At 41.4% G+C, this 26367-nt stretch overlaps 1 protein-coding gene across 5 annotated transcripts in view; it reads left to right on the top strand.

Moving 5' to 3' along the window:
- RYR2 (ryanodine receptor 2) overlaps positions 1-26367 on the top strand; it is a 365044-nt gene that overhangs the window by 211758 nt on the left and 126919 nt on the right. For all 5 annotated transcript variants that reach the window (XM_063124341.1, XM_063124340.1, XM_063124339.1 and 2 more), the window contains 13 exons: positions 951-1065; positions 2574-2734; positions 3624-3783; positions 4138-4224; positions 5129-5355; positions 7052-7853; positions 9796-9996; positions 12036-12141; positions 13309-13452; positions 15886-16159; positions 19684-19798; positions 25535-25667; positions 26172-26275. In XM_063124341.1, coding sequence (XP_062980411.1) covers positions 951-1065; positions 2574-2734; positions 3624-3783; positions 4138-4224; positions 5129-5355; positions 7052-7853; positions 9796-9996; positions 12036-12141; positions 13309-13452; positions 15886-16159; positions 19684-19798; positions 25535-25667; positions 26172-26275 — 2629 coding nt within the window. The remainder of the gene's footprint in view (positions 1-950; positions 1066-2573; positions 2735-3623; positions 3784-4137; positions 4225-5128; positions 5356-7051; positions 7854-9795; positions 9997-12035; positions 12142-13308; positions 13453-15885; positions 16160-19683; positions 19799-25534; positions 25668-26171; positions 26276-26367) is intronic.

Here is a 26367-nt window from a genome sequence, read left to right as displayed (position 1 = left end):
CAAGGCCATCGAGTCCAACCCCCTGCTCAATGCAGGAATCCACCCTAAAGCATCCCTGACAGATGGTTGTCCAGCTGCCTCTTGAATGCCTCTAGTGTGGGAGAGCCCACAACCTCCCTAGGTAGCTGATTCCATTGTCACACTGCTCTAACAGTCAGGAAGTTTTTCCTGATGTCCAGCCGGAATCTGGCTTCCTTTAACTTGAGCCCGTTATTCCGTGTCCTGCACTCTGGGAGGATCGAGAAGAGATCCTGGCCCTCCTCTGTGTGACAACCTTTTAAGTATTTGAAGACTGCTATCATGTCTCCCCTCAATCTTCTCTTCTCCAGGCTAAACATGCCCAGTTCTTTCAGTCTCTCTTCATAGGGCTTTGTTTCTAGACCTCTGCTCATCCTGGTTGCCCTCTTCTGAACACGCTCCAGCTTGTCTGCGTCCTTCTTGAATTGTGGAGCCCAGAACTGGACGCAATACTCTAGATGAGGCCTAACCAGGGCCGAATAAAGAGGAACCAGTACCTCACGTGATTTGGAAGCTATACTTCTATTAATGCAGCCCAAAATAGCATTTGCCTTTCTTGCAGCCATATCGCACTGTTGGCAGCCATCTCTGTGCTAGGCAGACTACGGCGGTATGACCTACTGATGACCAGTAGGTCATACTGGCAAGGATGTGTGACAGGCATGGATGTGTGACAGCTTCCCTGCCCCCCCCCCCCAGTTGCTTGTAAACTGTTTAAAGCACTGATCATTATTTTTCAAGCAGGCTCCAGGCATCACCATCATCACTTAGGGGCTTGCAGAGAGTACTACTGTAGCAAGCCAATTGTGTTGCTCTTTGCATCTTGGGCTTCTTCCCCACCACAGCTAATTGTCTGATGTTTACCCAACTGATAGATTCAAAGTTTACAAAAATGGCAATTTTTCAATCTCTTAAATTTTGATATATTACAGATTTATGTTGAGAAGGACGAAACCAGACTACAGCACAAGCCACTCTGCAAGACTCACTGAAGATGTCCTAGCTGATGAAAGAGATGATTATGATTACTTAATGCAAACTTCTACGGTATGTCAACTTAGTATTAATATTTGTACTGTTTGCTTTTTCAGAGAATTGTCAGATTTTCTTGATTTGTGTTTAAATCCAACATTTTGTGAGCGAACAGACTTCCGCTTGTGTGTCAGGACTTTCCTTTGTTCTCCTCCTTGCTGCAGCCCCGTGTGTGTCTCCTAAATCTGGTCCAGAGGGTCTCTCCAACCGGCTGGAACAGATTTGGGGGGGGGGCACAGTCAGGATTCTTTAAAGTTATATATTAAGTATATACTACCTATTCCTGAATAGCAGCTACTAAATTACTTTTCATAATAGCCTTATTTATTACTGCTAGCTCCTCATTGCTACATTGTGCTAAAAGTAAGGTTGAACAAAAGATTAATGGAGTTATATTTTTGTTTTGAAATAAATAAATAAATACGTGTCATGGAGGGAGCAGGGTGAGCAAGAAGCAAGAGATGTAATGTTGCTCAATCTTGCCATTACTGCCTTTATACAAATCTATGGTGCAACCACATTTACACTATTGTGTACAGTCCTGGTCACCACACCTAAAAAAGGATATTATAGAACTGGAAAAAGTGCAGAAAAGGGCAACTAAAATGATTAAGGGGCTGGAGTATCTCCCCTGTGAGGGAAGGTTACAACAACTGGGATTGTTTAGCTTGGGGAAAAAAGAGGCTAAGGGGAGACATGATAGAGGTGTACAAAATTATGCATGGTGTGGAGGATGTAGATAGGGAAACATTTTTATCCCTGTCTCATAATACTAGAACCCGGGGTCATCGCATGAGGATTCAGATCAGATAAAAGGACAGTGCATAGTTAAACTATGGAATTCACTACCACATGATGTAGCGATTGCCACCAATTTGGATGGCTTTAAAAGGCGAATAGACAAATTCATGGAATCTGAGGCTATCAATGGCTACTACTACTACATTTATTTATTACCTGCCTCTCCCTCCGGATCAAGGCGGGGAACAACATAAAATACAAAATATTATAAAATACATAAAACTGATTAAAACAACAGCCAAACATCTTAAAATTTGACTGGGTAGGCCTTCCGGAAGAGATCAGTCTTTATTGCTTTTTTATATTCAGAAAGACTGTTGCGTTGGCGGATCTCTCTCGGCAGGCCATTCCACAGTCTGGGAGCGGGAGAAGAGAAGGTCCTCTGGGTAACAGTTGTTAATCTAGTTTTTGCTGGCTGAAGTAAATTCTTCCCAGAGGACCTGAGTGTGCGGGGCGGATTGTATGGGAGAAGGTGATCCCGCAGGTAACCTGGACCCAAACCATGTAGGGCTTTAAAGGTAATAACCAACACTTTATACTTTGCCTGGAAACTAATTTGCAGCCAGTGAAGTGATTTTTAAGCTGGTGTAATATGGTCACCGCTAGATGTACTTTGTCTGAGTCCTAATTATAAATCATCTGTCGATTTTTATGCAAGAAAATCAATTTGGGATCAAAATGAAATATTAATACTATGGTCATTTTTTAAAATTTCTTGGCAGTATTTCTACTCTGTGCGTATCTTTCCTGGGCAAGAGCCTGCTAATGTTTGGGTAGGCTGGATTACATCTGACTTCCATCAATATGATACAAGCTTTGATTTGGACAAAGTCCGTACTGTTACAGTAACCCTAGGAGATGAAAAAGGGAAAGTTCATGAGAGGTTAGTTTTGTTTTTCTTTGGTTTAGAAACATGTGGAATCAAATCCTTGCATCATATCAGTGAATGTATTGATAGGTTAAGAATGCTGTGAGGACTAGAAGTGTTTCTGTCTTTGCTGGTTTGTATTGACATTACATTAATTAGCCGCCAGATACCAAGTGTTCCTCCTGCTGCTTCTCCATTCCCCTTGTGCGTGGATTCAGTGCTTTGTTTCTGGTTTGTATTAATCCAGAGTTTCCCATTATATCCTGGCTTGTTGACTGACGTTAAGCCAGAGTTTTCCAGTTTTTACCTAGCAGGGAACTCTGGCTCAGTACAAGCCGGAAACAAAGCACCAAAGCAACATGTGGAGAGGTGAGGGCAGGGGGTGGGTGGAGCACTCAACTCTGATGTTTGTTCCTGGCTTCATAAACCATCATTTATTCAATCCTGGAGTAATCATCCAAACCAGGGCATTGGGTACAACCCAGAGAAAGCTAGGTGTGCTTTAAGGCTTATTGAAATAAATGGGAATTAAGTATATGGTTAGGCCCCATTGTTATTAACTGCAGTCAGAGATATCACAAATTCTCAGGATTTATTTATTTATTTATTGCCCTCTAACAAAGCAAAGCAAGTTAAAAATTACATTAATTAACCATTATGTAATGTCTTTAATGCTGCACTGTACATGCAAGAGTGCTCAGTTCTCTTCCGTGAGTCTGAAAATATTATATGCATGTGGGTGTTCTGGGAAGTTCCCATTTGGTGTGCAAAGCTTTCTTTAACACAGAAGGGAATGAAGCAGCTCACGCAAATGTTCATGGGTACACTGTTGGAGCTTTGGATCTCAGTTTGTTATATTAACCGACCATAGGATCTCACATGTTATCCATCTTTTGAAATGCAGTATCAAACGAAGCAACTGTTATATGGTATGTGCAGGAGAAAGCATGAGTCCAGGACAGGGGCGCAATAACAATGGATTAGAGATTGGTTGTTTGGTTGATGCTGCAACTGGAATCCTGTCCTTCACAGCTAATGGCAAAGAATTAAGCACTTACTATCAGGTAATTATTTTTAAGTTTTCCAAGAACACATGACTAGTCTGAATAGTAGTAGTACCGTATTTCTTTGATTGTAAGACGCACACTAATTTCAGTACCACCAACAGAAAAAAAGCTTTGATTCTAAGAATAATAATTGCACCTGCGATTCTAAGATGCACCCCGTTTTTAGAGATGTTTATATGGGGGGAAAAGTGCGTCTTAGAATCGAAGAAATGTAGTAGTAGTAGTAATAAATAAATAAAATTTTGAGTATTAATGAAAAAGAATATTAATTCCCACAAACTTCATTTTCAGATGTGGTTGCTTCATGAACCATCATGAACAATAATATATTTCTGTTTGTTCATGATTTAGGTTGAACCAAGCACTAAATTATTTCCTGCAGTATTTGCACAAGCTACAAGCCCCAATGTTTTCCAATTTGAGCTAGGAAGAATAAAGGTAATTATTTAATAATTTCTTTCTCCACTATGTTATTGAATTTAGAATGTTTGCGGCATTGGGCTTTTTCTTCAAATGCACATTTTAAGTAGGGATGGATGAACTTATCAATTTTAGTTTTTCCAGTCTTAAATTCAGTTGGACCCAAAGTTTGGAAATGTTTCCAGTCAACCTGAACTTTGAGATTTTTTTTCATGGTTTTGTGACCATTTCTAATTGATGTGTATTTGTTCACAATTTTGCCTAAATATACATATTTTTAAAGTTATTCTCACTGAAACTTGGATGAGCAGTCATATAACTTCAGTTGTTCTGGTTGTGATTGTCCAAAACTTTTATTTATTTTCAAATTTCTATGTTCAACGCTAGGACTCTCCCAGTCAGCCACTTTGGGGCCAAACCAGGCATAACAAAGGGAAACCTGACAAAAGCGTCTGCTGTGTGTATTATTTATGTAGCAGCTCTGGGATGGGATTTGGATCAGAGTTCTGGTACTGGGGGAAAGGTGTTTGATTATGTCTCCCTACATCATTTCTTAAGCCTGCTATTTATCCCACAGTGGAAAACTTACAGGTACTAGTATTGATATGATTTGTTAAAAGGTTCTTTAGCACCAACCCAGTGAGTTTCTTTAGGGATGCTCAAAGATTTCTACTCTTGGGTAGTCCCCCCCCCTCTGTTAATACTATCATTTTATTTTGGCCAAAGCAACTTATGCCATGGCAAGAGGGAAAAAAGTGAGGTAGCTGCAATTTTGAAAAGAATGTCCCATTCCACATGATGAAGTGATCTGTACACATCTTTGGATCATGGCCATTTAATATAAACATTTGCATCATGTTTGTTCTGTATTTTACCCTCCACTGGAATCTTAAATTTGTCAACTCTGCTTTGCTGTCTCCAGAATGTCATGCCATTGTCAGCTGGCTTGTTCAAAAGTGAGCATAAAAATCCAGTTCCCCAGTGCCCTCCCCGTCTCCATGTTCAGTTCCTGACGCACGTGCTTTGGAGCAGAGTGCCAAACCACTTTCTGAAGGTGGATATATCACGGATCAGTGAACGTCAAGGATGGTCAGTGCAGTGCCTGGAGCCTTTGCAGTTCATGTCCCTTCACATCCCAGAGGAAAACAGGTATTTTTTCCTTTGCTTTCACAAATGAAGTCGAAATAGGATGGCTACATTAATGCATGTGTTTCTGCAAAACAAACATCCATTTTCTGTATTATTTTATTTATTTTAAAGATTTTATGTCTCATTTTTTAATTGAATCATTCTCAATGATTCAATTAAATCATTGTATTATACAATACAACCACCCACTCCCAAATAACTCATACATACACACACAGCCCAGCAGCCCTTAGTTCTCTGGCTGACACATGGGACCAGAATATGTTTTTCTTTAGTTTTGCAGACTCAGGGGAACTGGCAGTTGCAGCCAAGTGTTCTTTCTAGCAGAGAGGGGGAGCAAGATCCATTCAGCTGCTCTTCCTTGAGCCAATGGATGGGGCCAGGGTGGTCTTCCCCTTGCTATGATTTTATTCTTAAGAGGCAGGGGTGTAACTTTCCATTAGCCCAGTGACTTAGCAGTAGCCCAGTAACCTTGGCTGATGGATGAAGCCAGAGTATGTTTCCCAGGCAAAGGAACATAGGAAGCAGCTTTGAACTGAATCAAACTATTAGTCTATCCAGCTCAATATTTGTCCAATGTTGGGCATCAAGGCAGCATTACAAAATTTAAAACATATACACTTAAAACCTATAAATATAAATATGCAAAGTTAAAAATATATTAAATATATTCCAGTATTAAAACAAACATTTAAAATGACACTTTTACAAGTCCTTGGTACAGACAGAGGTCCCAATTATTCGCCAAAGGCCTGCTGGAACAATAAAGTCTTTGCCTGTCTCCTAAAGCACATAAAGGAGGGAGCCAGTCTAGCTTCCCTGGGAAGAGAGTTCCAGAGCACTGGAGCAGCCACCAAGAAGGCCCTCTCCCACGTACCCACCAGACATGCCTGTGATGGTGGTGGGACTGAGAGAAGGGCTTCCCCTGAAGATCTTAAAACACGGGCAGGTTTGTAAGAGAGAATACGATCTTTCAGATAACCTGGACCCAAGCCATATAGGGCTTTATAGGTCATAACCAGCATTTTGAATTGTGCCCAGGAACAAACTGGAAGCCAGTGGAACTGTTTTAACAGGAGAGTTACAGTAATCCAATTGGGATGTAACTAAGGCATGTGTCACCGTAGCCAGGTCTGACATCTCTAGGAACGGGCGCAGCTGGCACACTAGTTTTAACTGTGCAAATGCACTGCTGGCCACCACTGAATCCAGAAATACACCCAAGCTGCAGACCTGTGTCTTCAGGGAGAGTGTAACCTTATCCAGTGCAAGGTGAATCCCTATTCCCTGATCTGCCTTTCGACTGACCAGGAGCACCTCGTCTGGATTAAACTTCAATTAGTTTGCTCTCATCCAGTCCATTACTGCCGATAGACACCGGTTTAGCACCGAAACAGCTTCCTTGGAATTGAGTGGAAAGGAGTAGTAGAGTTGGGTGTCATCAGCGTACTGGTGGCACGGCACCCCAAAACTCTGGATAACCTCTCCCAATGGTTCCAGGTATATGTTAAATAGCATGGGGGACAAAACTGAACCCTGAGGGACACCACAGGCCAACAGCCAAGGAGTCCAACAGGAGTCCCCCAGCACCACCTTCTGGGTCCGCCCCTCCAGGAAGGAATGGAGCCACTGTAAAAAAAAAATTCCTAGGTAGCATAGCTATTTTTAACCACCTACTTTTCTTTCTTTCCCACAGATCTGTAGATATTTTAGAGCTGTCTGAACAAGAAGAATTGTTAAAATTTCACTACCATACTCTCAGGTTGTACTCAGCTGTTTGTGCTCTTGGGAACAATCGAGTTGCATATGCAATGTGCAGCCATGTTGATGAATCTCAGCTTCTGTATGCAATTGAGAACAAATATATGCCTGGCTTGTTGCGTGCAGGTTATTATGACCTTCTCATTGACATTCACCTTAATACCTATGCCACCGCAAGGTTGATGATGAATAATGAATTTATTGTTCCAATGACAGATGAGACTAAAAGCATCACTTTATTTCCTGATGAAAACAAAAAACATGGCCTGCCTGGCATTGGACTCAGCACCTCCCTGCGGCCCAGAATACAGTTTTCTTCTCCCAGTTTTGTAAGAATTAACAATGAATGTTACCAATACAGTCCTGAATTTCCTCTGGAAATTTTAAAGGCTAAAACAATAGAGATGTTGACAGAGGCAGTTCAGGAAGGCAGCCTTCATGTCAGAGATCCAGTAGGTGGTACTACAGAGTTTCTATTTGTTCCTTTGATCAAGCTTTTTTACACTCTACTTATAATGGGAGTCTTCCATAATGGAGACCTGAAGCATATCCTGCAGCTGATTGAGCCTAGTGTTTTTAAGGAAGATGCAAGCCATGAAGATGAGACTCGGGTTCTAGTGAAGAAACTAGTTACAGATGGACTAAATTTGGAAGCAGGAGGGGATGAAATCAGAGGAGAGAAGATCCCAGAAGAAGGCCTTCTTCAAATGAAACTTCCTGAGCCTGTGAAATTACAGGTAATAATGAAATAATTCATAGGTCATTATATATTTTGTAGCTATCTTTCCCCCTTTTTTTTTCTATGTAAGACTTGTATTTTAAATGCCAGATTATAAAGAGAGAGAGAGAGACAGAGAGAGAGAGATTCACACACACACACACACACACACACACACACAGAGAGAGAGAGAGAGAAGGCAGGTGTGAGCAGGGATGACTGCATTCTACATGTCAATCTCATGTTTATGTGCAGTAGATTGGCAAGGATTTCTGATTCCTTTCCCATTTAGCCAGTACACTCTGGAATGGCTGAGAGAATGGGAGCATGGCATCCTTTTCTTTTTCTTTCTTTCTTTCTTTCTTTCTTTCTCTCAAAATATATCTTTGTAAAGTCCTTCTGGAAATCAAATAAAAAGGAAAACAAGGACTGTTTTTTTGCATGGAGCAGTCAGAACAGTATATGTGAAACACGTGTGCAACAGAGAAATGAAGGTACCTCCCAAGAGAGAGGTGTTGGGGCTTATCAGTATGGGAGCTATCCAATCACTGTGTAAGCTGTGCTCCTTAATTTGTATGGGGCAGGGGGAGGCTGCAGTTACCCTTGAATGTTCTGAGGGAAAGACTCCTTCATTTTAAAAGTATGGGAGTTCACAGGGGAAGGGCCATAGCTTAGTGTTAGAGCACGTGCTCTACATCCAGAGGACCCAAGTTCAGTCCATGCAGTCTCCAAATAGGGCTGAAAGGCTCCTGACTGGGATCCTGGACAGATGCTAGCAGTAAATCCCTGGTGCCCTTCAGATATTTTGGACTTCAGCTCCCATCAGGCCTAACCAGCATGGCCAAAGGTCAGGAATCCTGGGAGTTGTAGTCTAAAACATCTGGAGGGCACTAGGCTGGAAAAGGCTGATATAGACTGTGCTGAGCTAGATGGACCAATAGTCTTACTACATAAAAGGTACCTTCCTATGTTTCTATGCAATGGTGTAGTGGTAAATTGTGATGTGCAGGAGCTCATCCGAACAGCCACACACCTTCAGGTTTTCAAAGGAGATAACACTGGCTGAAAACTCCACCATAAAACACAGACATCCAAAATAAACAAACAAGGAAACAAAGAAAGAAACCACTAATAAAATCTTACAATTAAGTCTACGGGGCATGACTGTAATCCTATGCATAATTACCTGGAGAAAGCTCCAGTTGAAGAGCATTCATTTCTGCTGTCTCCAGTTCCTCTTCTTTCTCCAGTTGAAATTTACTTTTTCCTTGCAGTTTACTATTATTAAACACATTCATTCATTAAAGCATATGATAATATTTACAAAAGGATGGGATTTAACATAGATAAATGCGTGGTTAGAGGGAAAGCAAGTAGGAAAAGAGAAAATACTGTCCAAAGAAATAAAGAGTATTTTAGGCAGGGAGGAACAGAATTCAAGACATAGAGAGAAGTAGATAAATAATTCTAAACTCAAAAAGAAGTAGATAAATAAAAAAGAACATCTGATGCTTAAAGAAATAGAGATTAAGAAAAAAAGTGCAAAATGACAGATCATAGGCACATAGTAGAGGAAATCTCTTCATAAAGAGGAGAAATGTGATCACACCAATGAGTACATAGCAATAATAACATTAAAAATTACCTGAACAGCATAATTCACAACAAATTAAAAGTTTAAGCTGAGAGAAGGGAAGGGAAGAGAATAGAGTTTTAGTGTCCAGAATAGGAGATAAATAAAAGGCTGAAAAGAAAAATCTAAAAAATGACAAAAATAAAGTTTATTTTCAAAACCCCCCCCCGATCACTATCCATATTATCCATATTAAAAGGGAAGAATGGTATTTGTAAAGAGGTTGCCCCTAATTTACATATCTAAACATTTACAAAATAATAATGCTCAGGCTGGATTTTATAATGTATAGTAAACATATTTTTGTTGTTGTTCATACTTTTTTTAGATGTGTCATTTACTCCAGTACCTTTGTGACTGCCAGATACGCCACCGGATAGAAGCCATTGTAGCATTTTCAGATGACTTTGTAGCAAAGCTTCAAGAGAATCAGCGTTTCCGATACAACGAAGTTATGCAGGCATTAAATATGTCTGCAGCACTGACAGCCAAGAAAACAAAAGAGTTTCGGTCACCACCACAGGAACAGGTATTATTATTATTATTATTATTATTATTATTATTATTATTATTTATTGCATTTTTATACCGCCCAATAGCTGAAGCTCCCTGGGCGGTTCACAAAAACTAAAACAATTCAAAGTGTAAAACAAACAGTATAAAAACATGATATAAAATACACATTAAAACGAATTAAAACATACCATACATAATTAAAACATCCTGAAAACATCCTGAAAACATTCTAAAATTTTACTGGATAGGGCTGCCGGAATAGATCAGTCTTTATTGCTTTTTTAAATTCTAAAAGACTGTCAAGTTGACGAATCTCCTCCGGCAGGCCATTCCACAGTCTGGGAGCAGCAGAAGAGAAGGTCCTCTGGGTAACAGTTGTTAATCTAGTTTTTGCTAGCTGAAGTGGAGGCTTCCCAGAGGATAACAGTTTTATATTAAGTTTTTGTCTAAGGTAAGATGCAACCTGCACATGATTTTGCTTTTCCTGGCCCATACCGCACTGGACTGTAGTTAGACATAAGAATAGAAGAATTGTCTTGGTGAATGAGCATTTAGGGATGGGCAAACTCACCTGTGTCCACCTTGTGCATCCCGCTCCAGACCCCTGCCAACTCCCCAACCCTGTTCGCCATGTGTGGCGAGCCACCGGAAGGTGTGCAAAATGGTAGCTAGGCCTTTTACATAAATAATTAGGATCATTTACGCAAAATTACGCCGTAATTAGGATCATTTACGCAAAATTAAATAGACCATTTGTGTCTGTAATTTTGCATAAATGGCTTTTATTTATGGCTGCCGTTTGCACAAAATGATGTTGTATGTAAAATGCTTACCTGTGATTTCCCACAGAATGGCGGCTCATGGGTAAGCGGGGATCCCTGTTGGGGGGGAGGATCTGAGGACTGGGGCCGAGGGGGACAAACAGGTGCTCACAAGAAGAGTATGGTGGAGATGGCCTTAGACAACTATTTGGTATTGAGGTATATGGTCTCTGTATGTGAAGGTTAGTTATCATTGCTAAACACTCAATTCATTTTTGTCACTTTTTATTTGAATAGTTCATTCAATGTCCTCCTTGAAAGCTATGGATCAGGCATGGTATTACTCCAACTTTTTCTTTTGATGCAAATAATCTGAAGGGAGATGTTTCTATGGGAGGTGTTTTTTAATTAGGGTTTGCTGGAGTGCACTGTTCTGCTATTGTTCCTTGAGTTCACTTGGCTCAGTGTTCCAGTGCTATTTCCTTCTGATGTAACATGGGGGGATTCCACACGTCATACTGAGGGCGCTTCCATGCGCCCCCAGTGCGCCCCCAAAGCGATCGTGTAGCTTGCCTGGAGAAGAGACGAGGAAGAGGTGTCCTTGCCGCCACTGCCGCTGCCACCCACCTACTTCCTCGCCGGCCGGGTTGGAGAGCTTGGTGGAAGAAGGCGCAGTGGAGAGCGGAAGCTCTCCACCCCACCTTCTTCCGCCGAGCTCTCCAACCCGGCCGGCAAGGAGGTAGTTGGGTGGTGGTGGCGGCAAGGACGCCTCTTCCTTGTCTCTTCTCCATGCAAGCTACACGATCACTGGGGGCACATGGAAGCGCCCTCAGTATGATGTGTAGAATCCCCCATGGAGACATTTCAGATATTAATCATAGAATTATTGCAGGCATGCAGGTGGGTGGTACCTAACTGTGTCCATCCACTAGCAGAACAGATACTGCTGGCAGAACAGATACCTCTTGCAGGCCTCTATATGCTCCCCAAACTGGAGATAGCAGTGTGAATACCTCCAAATTTGCTCAGGATGATTGATGGACTGCTAATGTCACCCTTTATTTCCTTCCTTCTGTTAATACTCTTTTCCCGCTTTACTTTTCTGATGCACACAAGTGATCACTGATGAAATGCAGCGTGTGTTCGATCCTTTCCCCTCACCAAGGAGCATGAAGAATATTTAACCAGTATTTGAGTCTGGCAGCACTGCAATAAAATGTTTTCTCTTACCCTATAATCATCTCATAAATTTCCCTTAAAATAAAATATTAATTTATTATTTCTTTTGAAGATTAATATGCTGCTGAATTTTAAGGATGATAAAAATGATTGTCCTTGTGCAGAAGAAATAAGGGATCACCTCTTGGATTTTCATGAAGATTTGATGGCACATTGTGGTAAACCTTTGCTTTCTATACTCTCATTTCCCCAAATTCTAAAACAAATAAAATAATCTCAAGATAAAGTATACTATATTGAGGTATCATTGTAACATAAGGTATACTATATTAGATACTATATTGAGGTATGATTGTAACATAAATAGACTTGTATAGGATCCAGAAAAAAGCATTATAACCTGTATTTAAACTGTTATTTTCAGTTATAAACCTCATAGAATGCATTGGTAGAAAGGCGGTACATAAATGTAGTAAATAAATAAACAAACAAATAAATAAATATTGTATTCCTTCTACTGAGTATTAATAATGCCCAACACCAGATGTAGCATAAAGCATATGGGCTATTTCACTCTCCCGCTGCTCTCTTCCCCACAAACATCTGATCTCATGCTAACTCTGACGGGAAAGGGGGAAAATCCTTGGCCAGCAGTTTTTGGTCTAGGGTCAATAAGTTGCATGCCTTTGTTGTCTGGGAAAATACTTTGTTCTTAAGATAAAATAATGGTGGCATAGTTGTAGGCTGGATTAGTTGAACCTGGGTTATTAGAGGGATTTTTGCAGATATGTGAAAGAATCTGGAGAAGATATGCAAAGTTATAAGAATAAGTACTGGCAATCATGGCAGGATAGTAACAATCTAAACTCTCAGCTGTCTCTTGGGATAGTTGTGCTACTTTTTGAAAGAAATTTGTGGCTTGATTTACAGGTAGTTAATAGTAAGAAATGTTTCAGGACTGAACAGGCTTGATACCACAATGTGGCATGGTCAGGCAAATGCCAGGGCCCACACTGCTGGTGATACCGGTAGCTTCCCCATTGCTGCCGGAGCCCCCCTCCCACTTTGGTCTGCTCAACAACTGCTGCTATCAGTTTTATTTTGCCTGAATGCAGCATGCCAGAAATTACCATTCTGGTGCATTGTGGGTAAAAAAAACCCACATGGCTGCCCCTCAACTGCTGAGTAGGGCCCAGGACGGGAGAAGACCCAAGACAGCATAGTTGCTGAGAGGACTGTGCACTCAGAACAGAAGAAGGCCCAAGTGAGCACCCTGCCAAGGGCCCTCCAAAACCCTGGAAGCAGCCATGCAACTAAATACTGAGACTGTCACCTTGGATGCTTATTTTTAATGATCTAATAAATATTTGAATTTTTATCTTTAGGAATTCAGCTAGATGAAGATGGAATTCTAGATGGAAACAGTGATTTAACTATTAAAGGTCGGCTGCTATACCTAGTGGAAAGAGTGACACACTTGAAAAAGAAACAAGCAGAGAAGCCAGTGGACAATGATGCCAAGAAGCCATGTAAGAAAAATTAAATCAGTACCGTAAAACCTTCATTCCATCAAACAACATCTAAGCTGTTTATCTGGATCTTAAGTATAGCTTAATTTTCCATCATTCCAATACCATAACCTCTTTCAGAGCACCTATTTATAAATTCAGTGCAATTTGAATGCGTTCCATCTCTCAAATATTGTGACGTATAAAACAAATATTGTGTTTTCGGGAACAATCCTATACTTGAAATTAGGGATGTGCTCCGCTTCTAATCGGACCATAGAAGCAGGAGCGGAGTGGGGGGCTTCGCCTGCCCTTAAGGCGGAGGCGAAGAGGATTGGGGGGCTGGCGGAGCGTGGCGAAGAGGATCGAGGTGAAGGCGGATCCTTCGCCTCGATCCGGAGCTCCGCCGGAAAGGTAAGTGGGGTTTACCGGGCCCTGCCGCTGTCGCCCATGCAGCGACGGCGGCAGGGTCCGGTAACCCCCCCGCCCTCCTCTCCCTTACCTGCCTCCGTCCACGGTCTGTCAGCATCTTCAATTGAGCCCGTGGTTCCAGCAGGAAGTCTGGGCCGCTTGCGGCCCAGACTTCCTGGTGGAACCGCGGGCTCAATTGAAGACGGCGACAGACCACGGATGGAGGCAGGTAAGGTCCCCCTCTCCCTTGGTCCCTTACTGGGCTCTGCCGCCGTCGCGGCATGGGCGGCGATGGCGGCAGGGCCCGGTAACCCCCCCTATGGGGGGGGAACGGAGCTCCAATCTGGATCCGGAGCTCCGAGCGGAGCGGAGTGGGCACAGGCGGAGTGGGGGCGGGGCGGAGCGGCCCGATCCGAAAATGGCGGATCTGAAAGTGAAACGGAGTGGGGGGTCCGTGCACACCCCTACTTGAAATCAAACTGCTGAGGGGCCATAGAATCTGGCAGAAGTGCCACTATACTTGAGGAACTCATGATATGTTAGTGGAACACCTTATGCTGGTCGAATATCCCAACGGCAGAGTGAAGTCATGGATGGATATGGGAAGCAGACAGGAGGGGCACACTTACACCATGCTCTATGCTCCTCCAGACCAAAGTCATGTCCCTGTCGAGGGAAGAACTATGCACAGCCACAGACCTAACACTTAGATTTACCCTCCTATATACTTCAATAGAGGATATGATATGGTGTGACCCAGTCCTTGATCTCAGCACACCACCACCAGTATGTGAACCCCACAAAAGGAGACCCTTACTCCAATGATAGGCCTTAGGTTGTATATACCTAGAGCTCACAAGAGACAACTTTGGTAAGGAGAAACTATGGGAAACACAGTTTTCACACAAAGGGAGCACTGCACAAAACATCCTGTCTCCAGAACGCATAGAGGAAACTGAGTGCATCGTTAAACACTTCTCTGCCTAGAACCCTAACTGGCTCCTTGCCTTGGGAAGTTGGGGAATCGTACTCTGGAGCCCCAGGAGCAGCCAGATCAGTGGAAGTGCTACACCAATGTGGAGCTGAACCCCCTAGAAGGAAGCACTATCTACCTCATCTGCTCAGGAAATCCATGTCACACACCCAGAAGGAACCGCAAACAGAGAACAGTACAGAAAGATAAAAAACAAAAGAAAAGAGAATTAGCACCCAAGGGCACAAAAGGGGATGGAGGATGTGGGTATTAGGGTGTGCAGGGAACAAGGGATATATGCAAATTAACACAGCAGGCTGGGAAGGGGGCTGACTCAGGGCTGTGTCCTCCATACCTACTGCAGCCAGGATGTCCTGCTGCACCAACTCTACCACTTGTAGGTAATTGGCCACCCACTGGAACCACTGATTCCAGGCAGCCGTCTCCTCTGTCATGGCTGTATACCAGCTGGAGCTAGGTATTTTTTAAAAAACAAACAAACCCTATCATCACCATCATCACCATCACCATCACCTTTCTATTCCTAGGCTGGGCATGCATAGAATATAGGGTCAGTTCTACTGGCATAGTAGTGGTATATCTCCCCATCCTCTGGCATTATGAGAGTCTAGGATTGCACTGTCCATTTGGCTTTGAATATATATATATATATATATATATATATATATATATATATATTTACCTGCAATTTCTAATTTTTAGTTTAAGGAATCATCTGGCTGTTCTATATGGCTTTTTGAAGTACTTACATTATATGTTTCTAAAACTAAAAACTACTGGGGCATTTGCAATCTATTTAGGTAGGTTTTAACAGGTGAATGTGACAGTAATCTTTCTACAGTCTGGCATTGCTTCCTTTCCCAGAAGATCATTTTTTAAAAAACCTTGACAATTCATTATTTATTGCATTGCTTTACTAAGAACATCCAATGAAAGACTCTTCTGAATTTATAATTCTAATCAGTGTAGTATACTGCATTTAATTAACGGTTATTAAAGAAGAAGAAAAGGTTTTGCTATCTGTTTATCTTAATGCTTTCTACATCTAGCAACTCTCCAACAGCTGATATCAGAGACCATGGTACGATGGGCTCAGGAGTCAGTAATAGAAGACCCAGAGTTGGTGAGGGCTATGTTTGTTTTGCTACACCGTCAGTATGATGGAGTCGGTGGCCTGGTTCGAGCTTTGCCAAAGACATACACTATAAATGGTGTATCTGTGGAAGATACAATCAACTTGCTTGCATCTCTGGGCCAGATCCGTTCTCTCCTCAGTGTTAGAATGGGCAAGGAAGAAGAGAAGCTTATGATTCGCGGATTAGGGTAAAACCTCTCTTTCTTTATTAACACTTCACTGTTAAATAAATTGTTTGCCTGTTAATACTAGATCAAAGTACACCATTATGGAAAAGAAAACTTACCCAGATGGGCTTTAGGAGTGGGTTTCTATGTCCTGAATGCCAGAGGTTAGTACTGTAGACATGGAAGTCAGGAAAAAGTGGAGAACATTCACTCCTAATGTCCTCCTGGCTTCTGGCTCAGTTTGAAGTGATGCAGTACTCTGGCCAGATGCCTTGAAGGTAGGCATTTGGGTAGCATTTGGAAATACCATGGGGCACGAATAAATAAGGTATAGATAAGGATAGCAGATACTATCTTTAGGCTCAGTTGGCTCAGTTCAGACAACACGTTAGTCAATGCAGTGTGAAAACTCCACTCAGTGGTTGAGTTTTTAGGGGGTACTCCCCATGCAACATGTTCTAACTACACTGTTGTGTGACTGTGGACTACTGTGGAGTTGAGCAAAATTCAATGCGGCATTTGACTGACAGTTCCTTTGCCCTGTCTCCTCCCCCGGTCCTCCCGATGGGATCCCATCAGCCATTGCTGTGAAAAAACAATCCTGGCAGCTCTCCTAGAGTGGCACTCCCTCCTTTCACTGCTCTTGCCACAGAACTCTGTAGCCAGAGGGAAAAGTCAACTCAATGCAATGGAAAACTCCACGGAGCCCATCACACAACATGCAACACAACGGTTGTGCAGGAACTCTCCTCTGCACAGGGCGGATATTCTATGTGGAGTATTTTTGAAAAAGACTCCACTGTTGCATGGAGTTTTCCCACCAGACAACACATTTCTCAATGGTGGAGATCCAAAACCACTGTTGAGAAAGGTGTTGTCTGAACTAAGCTGATGTATACTTTTTTTTTCATTAACTGCAACTTACTTCTTTAAGGTGAAAGATTCTAAGAACAGAAGATGTGACTTCTACATAAATTTTAAAACTGGTACTCACTGTCTTTTTTAATTAAGCAATGCATTTAGTATCATGAGTAAGGATGGACCAATGTATCAGTTTTTGTTTCCTTCCACATTTAAATTTTAAAATCTCAACTTATTCTTATTCTTATTCTTATTCTTATTATTTATTTATATAGCACCATCAGTGTACATGGTGCTGTACAGAGTAAAACAGTAAATAGCAAGACCCTGCCGCATAGGCTTACAATCTATAAAAAATGAACCAAACAAAATTCTAAGCCATCTGCCCCAGCCAAATTCAATATATAAAGCTTTTTCCAGCATGGAGAGGACTATGTTGAACTGTCTGCCATATAGTTGTTGAAGATTAAGATTCTGCAAGAAAAAAGAGGTGGCAACCTTACTTCAACAATAGGGATGAGGAAATCAGTAAAGCTCATTCTTGTAAAGCTGTGTACTTAGTCTTTTGGGGGATTGCAACACCATCTAAGACCAGTTGTAAACCTCCATCTGAAGTAGTTGGTTTCCCCACCCACAGTACCTCCATCTGGTCTGGATTAAGTATCAGCTTGTTCACCCCCATCCATCTCAAAACAGCCTCCAGACACTGGTTCAAGAGTTCCACAGCTGAGTATCATCTGCATACTGATGACACTTCAACCCAAACCTCCTGATGACTTCCCCCAGTGGTTTCATGTAGATGTTAAAAAGCATGGGGGACAAGATGGAGCCTTGTGGCACCCCATTGACTAATGGCCATGGGGTGGAAAAGAAGTCCCCCAGCACCACCTTCTGATATCGCTTCCTCAGAAAAGCCCAGAACCACTTTAAAACTGTGCCCTGAAGTCCCAATCCCAATCCAGATTAATGATCCAGAAGGATAGCATGGTCGATGCATCAGAAGCCACTGAGAGGTTTAGAAGAACCAACAGGGTTGCACTCACCCCATCTATTCCTCTGAAAAAGTTATCAACCAGGGGGCCAAGGCTGTTTCTGTCTCATAACCAGGCCTGAAACCTGATTGCAATGGATCTATGTAATCAGTTTCATCCAAAACAGCTTTGAGTTGTGAAGCCACCACACGCTCCAACACCTTGCCCAAGAATGGTAAATTAGATACAGGGCAGTAGTTATCTAAAACCATCCGATCTAAATTTGTTTTTTTCAACAAGGGCATCACCATAGTTTCTTTCAAAACTGTGGGGACAACACCAGACCTCAAGGAGGCATTTACTACCCCTGAAGTCCAGGGTAGGATCTACACTTTATAATGGTTATGACAACTGTTCAGGCCCAGGCCACATTACATATACTGTTTTCATAACATTTTTAAAGTGTTATATCCTACTTGGTGTAGATATCCAGCCCAGCTTTGGCAGATTTCAAAAGCCAGGATGGACATGGACCTAAAGGGCAATTAGTAGGCCTCAGTCCTCCAAGGTGTTTACCCACATCCTCAGGTTGCACAAACTGAAAGGTATCCAAAACATTACTAGATGTTGCACTAGCTCCATCCATATCAGACTCTAGCAAAACAATGACGAATATGAGTGATTTTATCTGAAAAGTGTCTTGCAAATTGCTCACAGTGGGCCTTTGAAGGTTCAGGTTTTTGAGTTGCAAGGCCTATACCCAAGAGACCTTTGACCACCCTAAAGAGCTCCACTAGATGGCACTGAGCAGATGCAGTGGTGGCAGAGAATAGGATTTCTTCACCGCCATCACTGCCACAGAGTAAGATCGCAAATGGATTCCTACCTGTGTTCAATCGTATTCGTTCCGAGTCTTCCACCATTTGTGCTTTAATTGTCGACACAGTCATTTCATTGCCCTCAGCTCCTCGGAATAACAAAGAGCTGACACAGTTCTACAACTAAGTCGAGGATGTTTGGGAGCGATCATATCAAAAGCCCAGGTCATCTCCTCATTCCAGGTAGTGACCAAGACCTTGGCAGAACTGCCGGCTAAGCCTGTAGGAAAATCTCCAAGAGACCTAAGAAAGCCATCTGAATTCATCAGCCGCAAGGGGTGGACCATCAAATTTGGGGGCCCACCCCTGCAGAGGTCCCCTGCCTCTGCAGACTATTACTTTTTAACAGTCATGTAATTACTGAGTTGTTTGAATTGATTTCTGAGGCATTTTACATATATTTACATTGATAGCTAGGCCACTACATCACATCCCTTTAGGTTAATGCTTTTTAAAACAATAAAGTTTTACTTTTATGAAACCAGTTTCCTGAACTGATAAAGGATTAACTGTAACTAAACTAGGAGAAACTCATTAGGAAAAATAATTTGTTGGAACTAATGTAAGATTGCATTTGGTAATGATTTCAAAGCTGGATTCATATCATGCTATTCCTTGTCGGTGAAATCCTAGTGATTTTATGCAACTTTTATCTGCCACTGCACGTAGAATTGGAACCTTGATAATTTTCCTTACGAAGTATGTCTTCCTAAAATGGTTTGTGCATTATTAAAACACTGCATTATTTGGCACGGAACTGAAGGAAATGTTTAGAACTAGTAGTTATAAAAAAAATTCAAATAAGTTTGAATATTTTTTCCCTTTTTCAACCCAGGGATATTATGAACAATAAGGTTTTTTACCAGCATCCTAATCTTATGAGGGCATTGGGGATGCATGAAACTGTCATGGAAGTAATGGTGAATGTACTTGGAGGAGGGGAGTCAAAGGTAATGCACTAGAAGAAGACATTTTAAGTATTGGCTACAATATCATTGAAGTCTAACATCCTATTTGGTTCAATTATGGAACTAAATAACCTGTGGGATTTAAATCACTTGCTTTAAGATTTTGTTCTATAACTTGGTCAGTAAGTCCTAGGAACTAATGATAACATGTACTTTAATAAGCATTTGTAGGTTCAAATCAGAGCAATAGAAATTTATGTAAGACTTTATATGTGTGTCGGTAGATTTTGCTCACAGTTATTTGGTGAACAAAATCTCTGGGCATTACAAATATTATCTAGGTTCAACTACAAGCATTCTGTTATTATTTTTCTGATATTAAATTTAAAAAATATTCCTTTTAATTATTTTTGTGAAGTTAGAAGAATATAAGTAGGGAACCAATTTATTGAATCATGCTGGGAATATGCATCCCATGCAATAACCCACTTTTATTTTAAAGGGCTGTAGTGACTTTGAGTTGGCCTTGTAGAACACACCTTAAGGCCTGCATGATCTGCAAGTCAAACTTCATATATGATATGATTCCTTGAACTTTGAGTGGGAATAAACAACATTCTTTTAATGTTCTTTTGAAACATCCTCTTTCAGAGTGGGATGTTCATTTCAATCTGTATTCAGAAGATATTGAAAGATATATAGTGTGGATTCGTATTTCACATATAGGCTGCATTTGTATTCAGTTTAAAGGACTGGGGGGGGGGTGGAATTGGCCTCAGCAGGTCACCTGGAAGACCTGCTGAAGCCTTCTACTCAACATTTGGTTCCCAGTTTGAGTAAAGGGAAATAAATACCCTTGGAGCAAACTCCTTGGAGCCAGGCACGAAGGGAGCTGCTACAGACCCAGGTGCCCAAATCCAACTAAAGGGATGCTTATGAAGAAGCAGGTCTCCAGGTGCCTAGCACTTGGATGTACTTCCAAATGCAGGCCTAAATTGGATGTACTTCCAAATGCTCTGTCTGAACAACATTTTTTATGCAAATCGGAATCTTCTAGACTTGTATGTGCATTTGTATGTGTATTCAGATGAGCAGTCTATTGAATAACAAATTGATGACAGTGAACAGTATAGAAAGGCCGCATATTCATTCTCTGTGTTTGAGGATTCCATCAGTATGGGACATGAGCGTGGTCTAAGGCAAATCACTACAACAGAACCTTTAAGAGGCCTAGTTAAGCCTGAAAGTCCAGTTTTTGATTTTCCTTACACCAAAGTGATCTTAGCTTTTTCTCTCTGCATTCCCCTTTGGCTCAGGCCTAGTTTTCCCCCTCGATTTATTGTGTGTATTGTTTATGGTCTAATTGTTTTTCCCTTGCCTTCTACTTCAATTAAAGAAGAAAAAAAATAAGTTTGCTTTGTTTCTCTGTCTGTGACTTTCCCACCTTTTTTTCTGGCTCTTCTGTAGCTTCTCCCTTTGACTCATTCTAGGGGATCCAGATACCAATTCTGACACCATTCCTCCCCCCGACAACCCCAGGGGATGGTCATTTTTCAGGTGATTCAGACAGATGGTGGGCCATCACTACGGTTTGCTGGAGACCGTCCATCACAGATGTCATTTGGAGCTGGTCTCCTGACCAACAAACAAGTTCCTTTCTTCTCCCATGCCATACAACCCTGTCAAGAAGCTTCAAATGAATCAGGCCATATACTATCTCCTTGAGATTTCAGCAGTGGAACCAGTGCCTCAAGGCAAATATGGATTTGCAGTCTTCTCACACTTCTTCACTGTCCCCAAGAAAGATGGCTCAGTGAGGGCACTATTGGACTTGAAACAACTCAACCATTTCATTCGCTATTGGAAGTTTTGGATAGAGACTCTGGCATCCATCAAGGAAGCTTTATGTCAGGAAGACTTCTTATCATCAATACACCTGACAGAGTCTAATCTGCATGTGATAATTAATCCAGCTCACAGGCACTTCCTTCGCTTCGCCTTCAGGGGATGCCATTTTCAGTACAGAGCAATGCCCTTTGGCCTTTCTTCTGGCCCAAGAATTTTTACCAAGATCATGGTCACCTTGCTAGCACATATTCTCCTTCAAGGAACCTCCATCCATCCCTACCTCGATGATCTCCTGATTCACTCCCCATCCAAGGTTCAGTCCATGAAGGACTTGCAGATACTTGCATGCCTCAAAGACTTAGACTTCTCTGTTCAACACTTGCAAGAACAACCTCTCTCCATCCCGCCAGATAATCCACCTGGGAGCCTCTATCAACACAGAGTCAGTTGTCATAGCTCTGTCTCCTGAGAGAGTTCTTTGGATCCAGGAGTTGATGCAGGAAGTTCTGCAAAAGTCATCAATACTTCTGATGTTTCTGGCCGGTCTATTAGGTCTCATGAACTCTGCCGTTCAAGTCACACCATGGGCTCAACTTCATTCTCAGCCTCTTCAGTGGTTCCTTTTTCCCTTTCAGAATGTTATTGCTCACAAATGCCAACTTCAGAATCTCACTCCAGTCGTGACTCCATTGCTCATCACTCTATCAGGGAGTTCTGTTCAGAGATCCTCCTAGAAGTCTTGTGACCTTGGACACCAGCTTATGACGATGGGGTGCACTCTGTGAGGGCAGGATGTTCCAAGGCCTTTGGACACAGTAAGAAATGCTTCTTCCAATAAACCTCCTAGAACGCTGTGCAATTCACCTTGCAGTTCAACATTTGTGACTCTGCTTACCCTGTGAGCAGTCCTGAACTGCATGGACAATGTGACTGTGAAAGTGCACGCAAATCGACAGGGTAGGACCAGATCTTGAACTCTTTAGGCAGAAGCTTCAGCTCTACATCTCTGGGCAGAAAGGAACCTAGAATCCATAACAGCAGAACATCTGACTGGGATCGAGAACATTCAGGAAGTTTGGTTGAGCAGGAAACAAATCCAGAATGGGGAGTGGATGCTCCATCTGGAAGTCTTCAACAAGATCACTTTGAAGGGAAAATCCAGGTAGATCTCTTTGCCTCAGAATCCAACCACCAATGACCAGGTTCTTCTGCTTTCCATCTCTGAGGGCAGAAGCAGTAGATATTCTAAACTCCTCCTGGCCCCTAAGGATGCTGTATGCTTTCCCTCCTCTTCCTTCCTATCCAGAATTCTCAGGAATATCAGGGAGGAGTTCTCTGACCTACATGGCGACATCTCACCCATGGCCTCTTCCACTGAGAACACATCTGCTACCTCAGAGTCATCTCTACCATCTAGATCCAGCATGGATACATCTTCATGCATGGAAATTGAACGGAGATGTCTGTTTAAGGCAGGACTTCCAGAACCTATAATTGAGACCATGTTTTCTTCTAAGTGACCTTCTACCATCAGACTGTATCAGGGTGCCTGAAAGCATTCTCCTCTTGGTGCGCTAAAAAGGAAATTAAACCCATGAAAGCTGGATTACCCACCTTCTCTCCTTCTTGCAGGATGGACTTGCATTGGGTCTGAAGCCTAATACCCTTCATTGGCAGGCCTCTACCCTTTCTACCATTCTCTCGAAAAATGCTGATAGACCCATGGCCTCAGATCCTTTCCAGAACCAGTTTCTTCTTCAATTTCATTGTCTCAATTTAATTGTCAACAAGAATTGGTCCTTCCATCCTTATGTCCTCTTGTTCACCCATCAGAGAAAGCCTAGCACTCTTTAGATGTGTGCAGAATGCTAAAGGTGTAAAGTTCTAGAACTAAGCCTTTTAGACAAACTGACTCATTTCGTTTCCTTCATTCCCTCCTCTCTAGGGAAGGAGGTTTCTTCCTCTACCTTGAGTAAATGGATAAAAGCTTGCATTACTTTGGCCTACTACTGTTTGAAGCTTACTCCCCCAATGAAGATTATGACCTACTCTACTAAAGCTGCGGCCACTTCAGCATTTTCTTTGAATGCCCCTCTTTTGGAAATTTGCAGAGTGGTTATTTCGTCCACTCCTAATACCTTTACAAGGCATTATAAGGTGGACCTATATGCTTCTGCTGAGGCATCATTTGGAAGATGTGTGCAACAACATGTTCTTCCTTCAGCCTTATGCAGCTCTGAGTTTCTTTTGAGTACTGCCCTCCCTACATGGGAATCCTCAAGCACAGAGAATAGACTGTTTGGTCTCTTACCTTAGTAAAAGGTATATTTCTATGCTTGATTGGATTCCGCTGGGGCAACCCACTACTTTTTGATTGGTTGGTTTTTTACAGGGTTGCTTTTCAAGTATTCCTAGAAAAAAATTCTTAGGAAATTGTTTGGCTGTAGGTTGTGTAAATAGTTGTTGTTTTGTCTCTACCACACACACACGTATTGTTTACGCAGAGAGATTTTCTTGTCTGTATTTTTTTCTTGTTCTGTATTTTTAGGGTGACCATATGAAAAGGAGGACAGGGCTTCTGTATCTTTAACAGTTGTATTAAAAAGGGAATTTCAGCAGGTGTCATTTGTACATATGGAGAACCTGGTGAAATTCCCTCTTCATCACAACAGTTAAAGCTGCAGGTGCCCTGCCCTCTTTTAAATCTGGTCACTCTAGTATAGCTCCTGCACTTTAACTGTTGTGAGGAAGAGGGAATTTCACCAGGTTCTCCATATGTACAAATGACACCTGATGAAATTCCCTTTTCTATGCAACTGTTAAAGATACAGGAGCCCTGCCTTCCTTTTCATATGGTCACCCTAGTATTTTCTGTCTTATCACTGCTTTGAGTTTACTTTGGCTTGTCGTAATAAAAACTGGGCTTTCAGGCTTAACTAGGCCTCTTAAAAGTTCTGTTGCAGTGATTTGTCTTGGAGCACAAGGTGGTGCTCAGGTCCCATACTGACAGAATCCAATGAAGCACAGCAAATTACCTTTACCTAAGGTAAAGGACCAAACGGTCTAATTTACATCTCCATTTCCTCTTCTACCCAGTGGTAAGCTCATGCTTACCTTACCTGGTTCTGAGCAAGGAAGCCGGAGTGGATGATTGGAGAACAGAGCTGTTTTCCTCTGTGATGTGCTCCTCTCTTCCCTCCCCTCATGAAAGTTTTAATTTAGAAGGGGCACTTCTCTGTTTAGGAATATATGTATTAATTTGTAGCAAAATGAAGATGGCGGGGTTTTTTTAATGATAGAAGCACAGACTTTGTGGATTTACACATATATTTCTTAATGTAAAAGTTGAATGTATTCCTATATTGTTGTATTGAAAAAGAAGAGTACCTGGATTTTTTGTTCAAAAATAGTTTATTTAAATTTTTGTGACCCACCCAGAGAACTTCGGCTATTGGGTGGTATAAAATGCAATGAATAAATAAAATTAAAAGCCTCTTGACTGCATCTGCAGTTCAAAGACAGATGTACCAGAGAGCACATTTAAATGGGCTGATATATATATATATATATATATATATATATATATATATATATATATATATGAGATCCTCCAAGCATTTATTTGGAGGGCTGTTAAGGTACATGAGTAAATTAATATTTGTACTTTTCTTGCATTTTGATTTCTGTAGATGGGCTCCTCTTCAGAATAGTATAAACATTTGTTGTGTTCCATGTATTATAAGAAAAGTGCAGATGGAACTATTAGCAGGACCACAGTGTAGTTGTGTGTTTTGTAAAATGAGGAATTCTAACATTTATTTTTTGTAGATATTGTAAACAAAAATGCATGAAGAAACATGAAAATACCAACATTTCAGTGGTTTTTTTAATACACTATCCTACTTTCCTAACATAGTATTGTTTGTCTAGGAAATCACCTTTCCTAAGATGGTGGCAAATTGCTGTCGTTTTCTATGTTATTTTTGCCGCATCAGTAGACAGAATCAAAAGGCTATGTTTGATCATCTTAGCTATCTTTTGGAAAACAGTAGTGTTGGGCTTGGTGAGTATTTATAAAATTTATTCTACCATTACATTTCACAACTCACATACCCTAAAGCAGTTTTGAAACTACTTTTGAGTCTCTAGATTCTTGATGACATCTTATGTGATTCCTAAAAGTCTTAGTTCAAAGCCTCCAGCATATTAGTCAGTGGCACATGAAATACTTCCATAGAAGTCTAATGAGAATAATTAGCGGTTATACTATATTGCCTATTTAGAACAGATCTGTCTATACTGGACCTTTATGACTCCCAAATTTGGCTACCCAGAATTAATGCAGAGTAAATACGTGAAGTAAATCTAGTATCATATTATTATTAAACCATATCAATACAATGCTATTATAAGGATACTCGCTGAACAAAAATCATGGTTGTGTCTTCTAAAATGTGAAATTATATTATGAATATTTTGGATAATTATTTCTCCTTAATTATTTATAACATTGTCCTACTTCTATACATGTTAAATACATTATAAATATCAAATGTTCTTTTAACAGCATCTCCTTCTATGCGTGGATCAACACCTTTAGATGTTGCAGCAGCATCTGTAATGGATAATAATGAACTTGCACTAGCTTTAAGGGAGCCTGATTTAGAGAAGGTAAGTAATCTTTCGGTTAGCTGACTATGGGGTTGTATCCAGTGGTTTAATTCCACTGATGGAATGACTTCTGCAGCAGAATCAGGAGGGGA

The sequence above is a fragment of the Elgaria multicarinata genome, chromosome 4 (genome assembly GCF_023053635.1).
Source record: "Elgaria multicarinata webbii isolate HBS135686 ecotype San Diego chromosome 4, rElgMul1.1.pri, whole genome shotgun sequence".
Lineage (NCBI taxonomy): Eukaryota > Metazoa > Chordata > Lepidosauria > Squamata > Anguidae > Elgaria > Elgaria multicarinata.
Note: the sequence above shows the minus strand (reverse complement) of the source record. Positions and strands in the feature narration are given on the sequence as shown.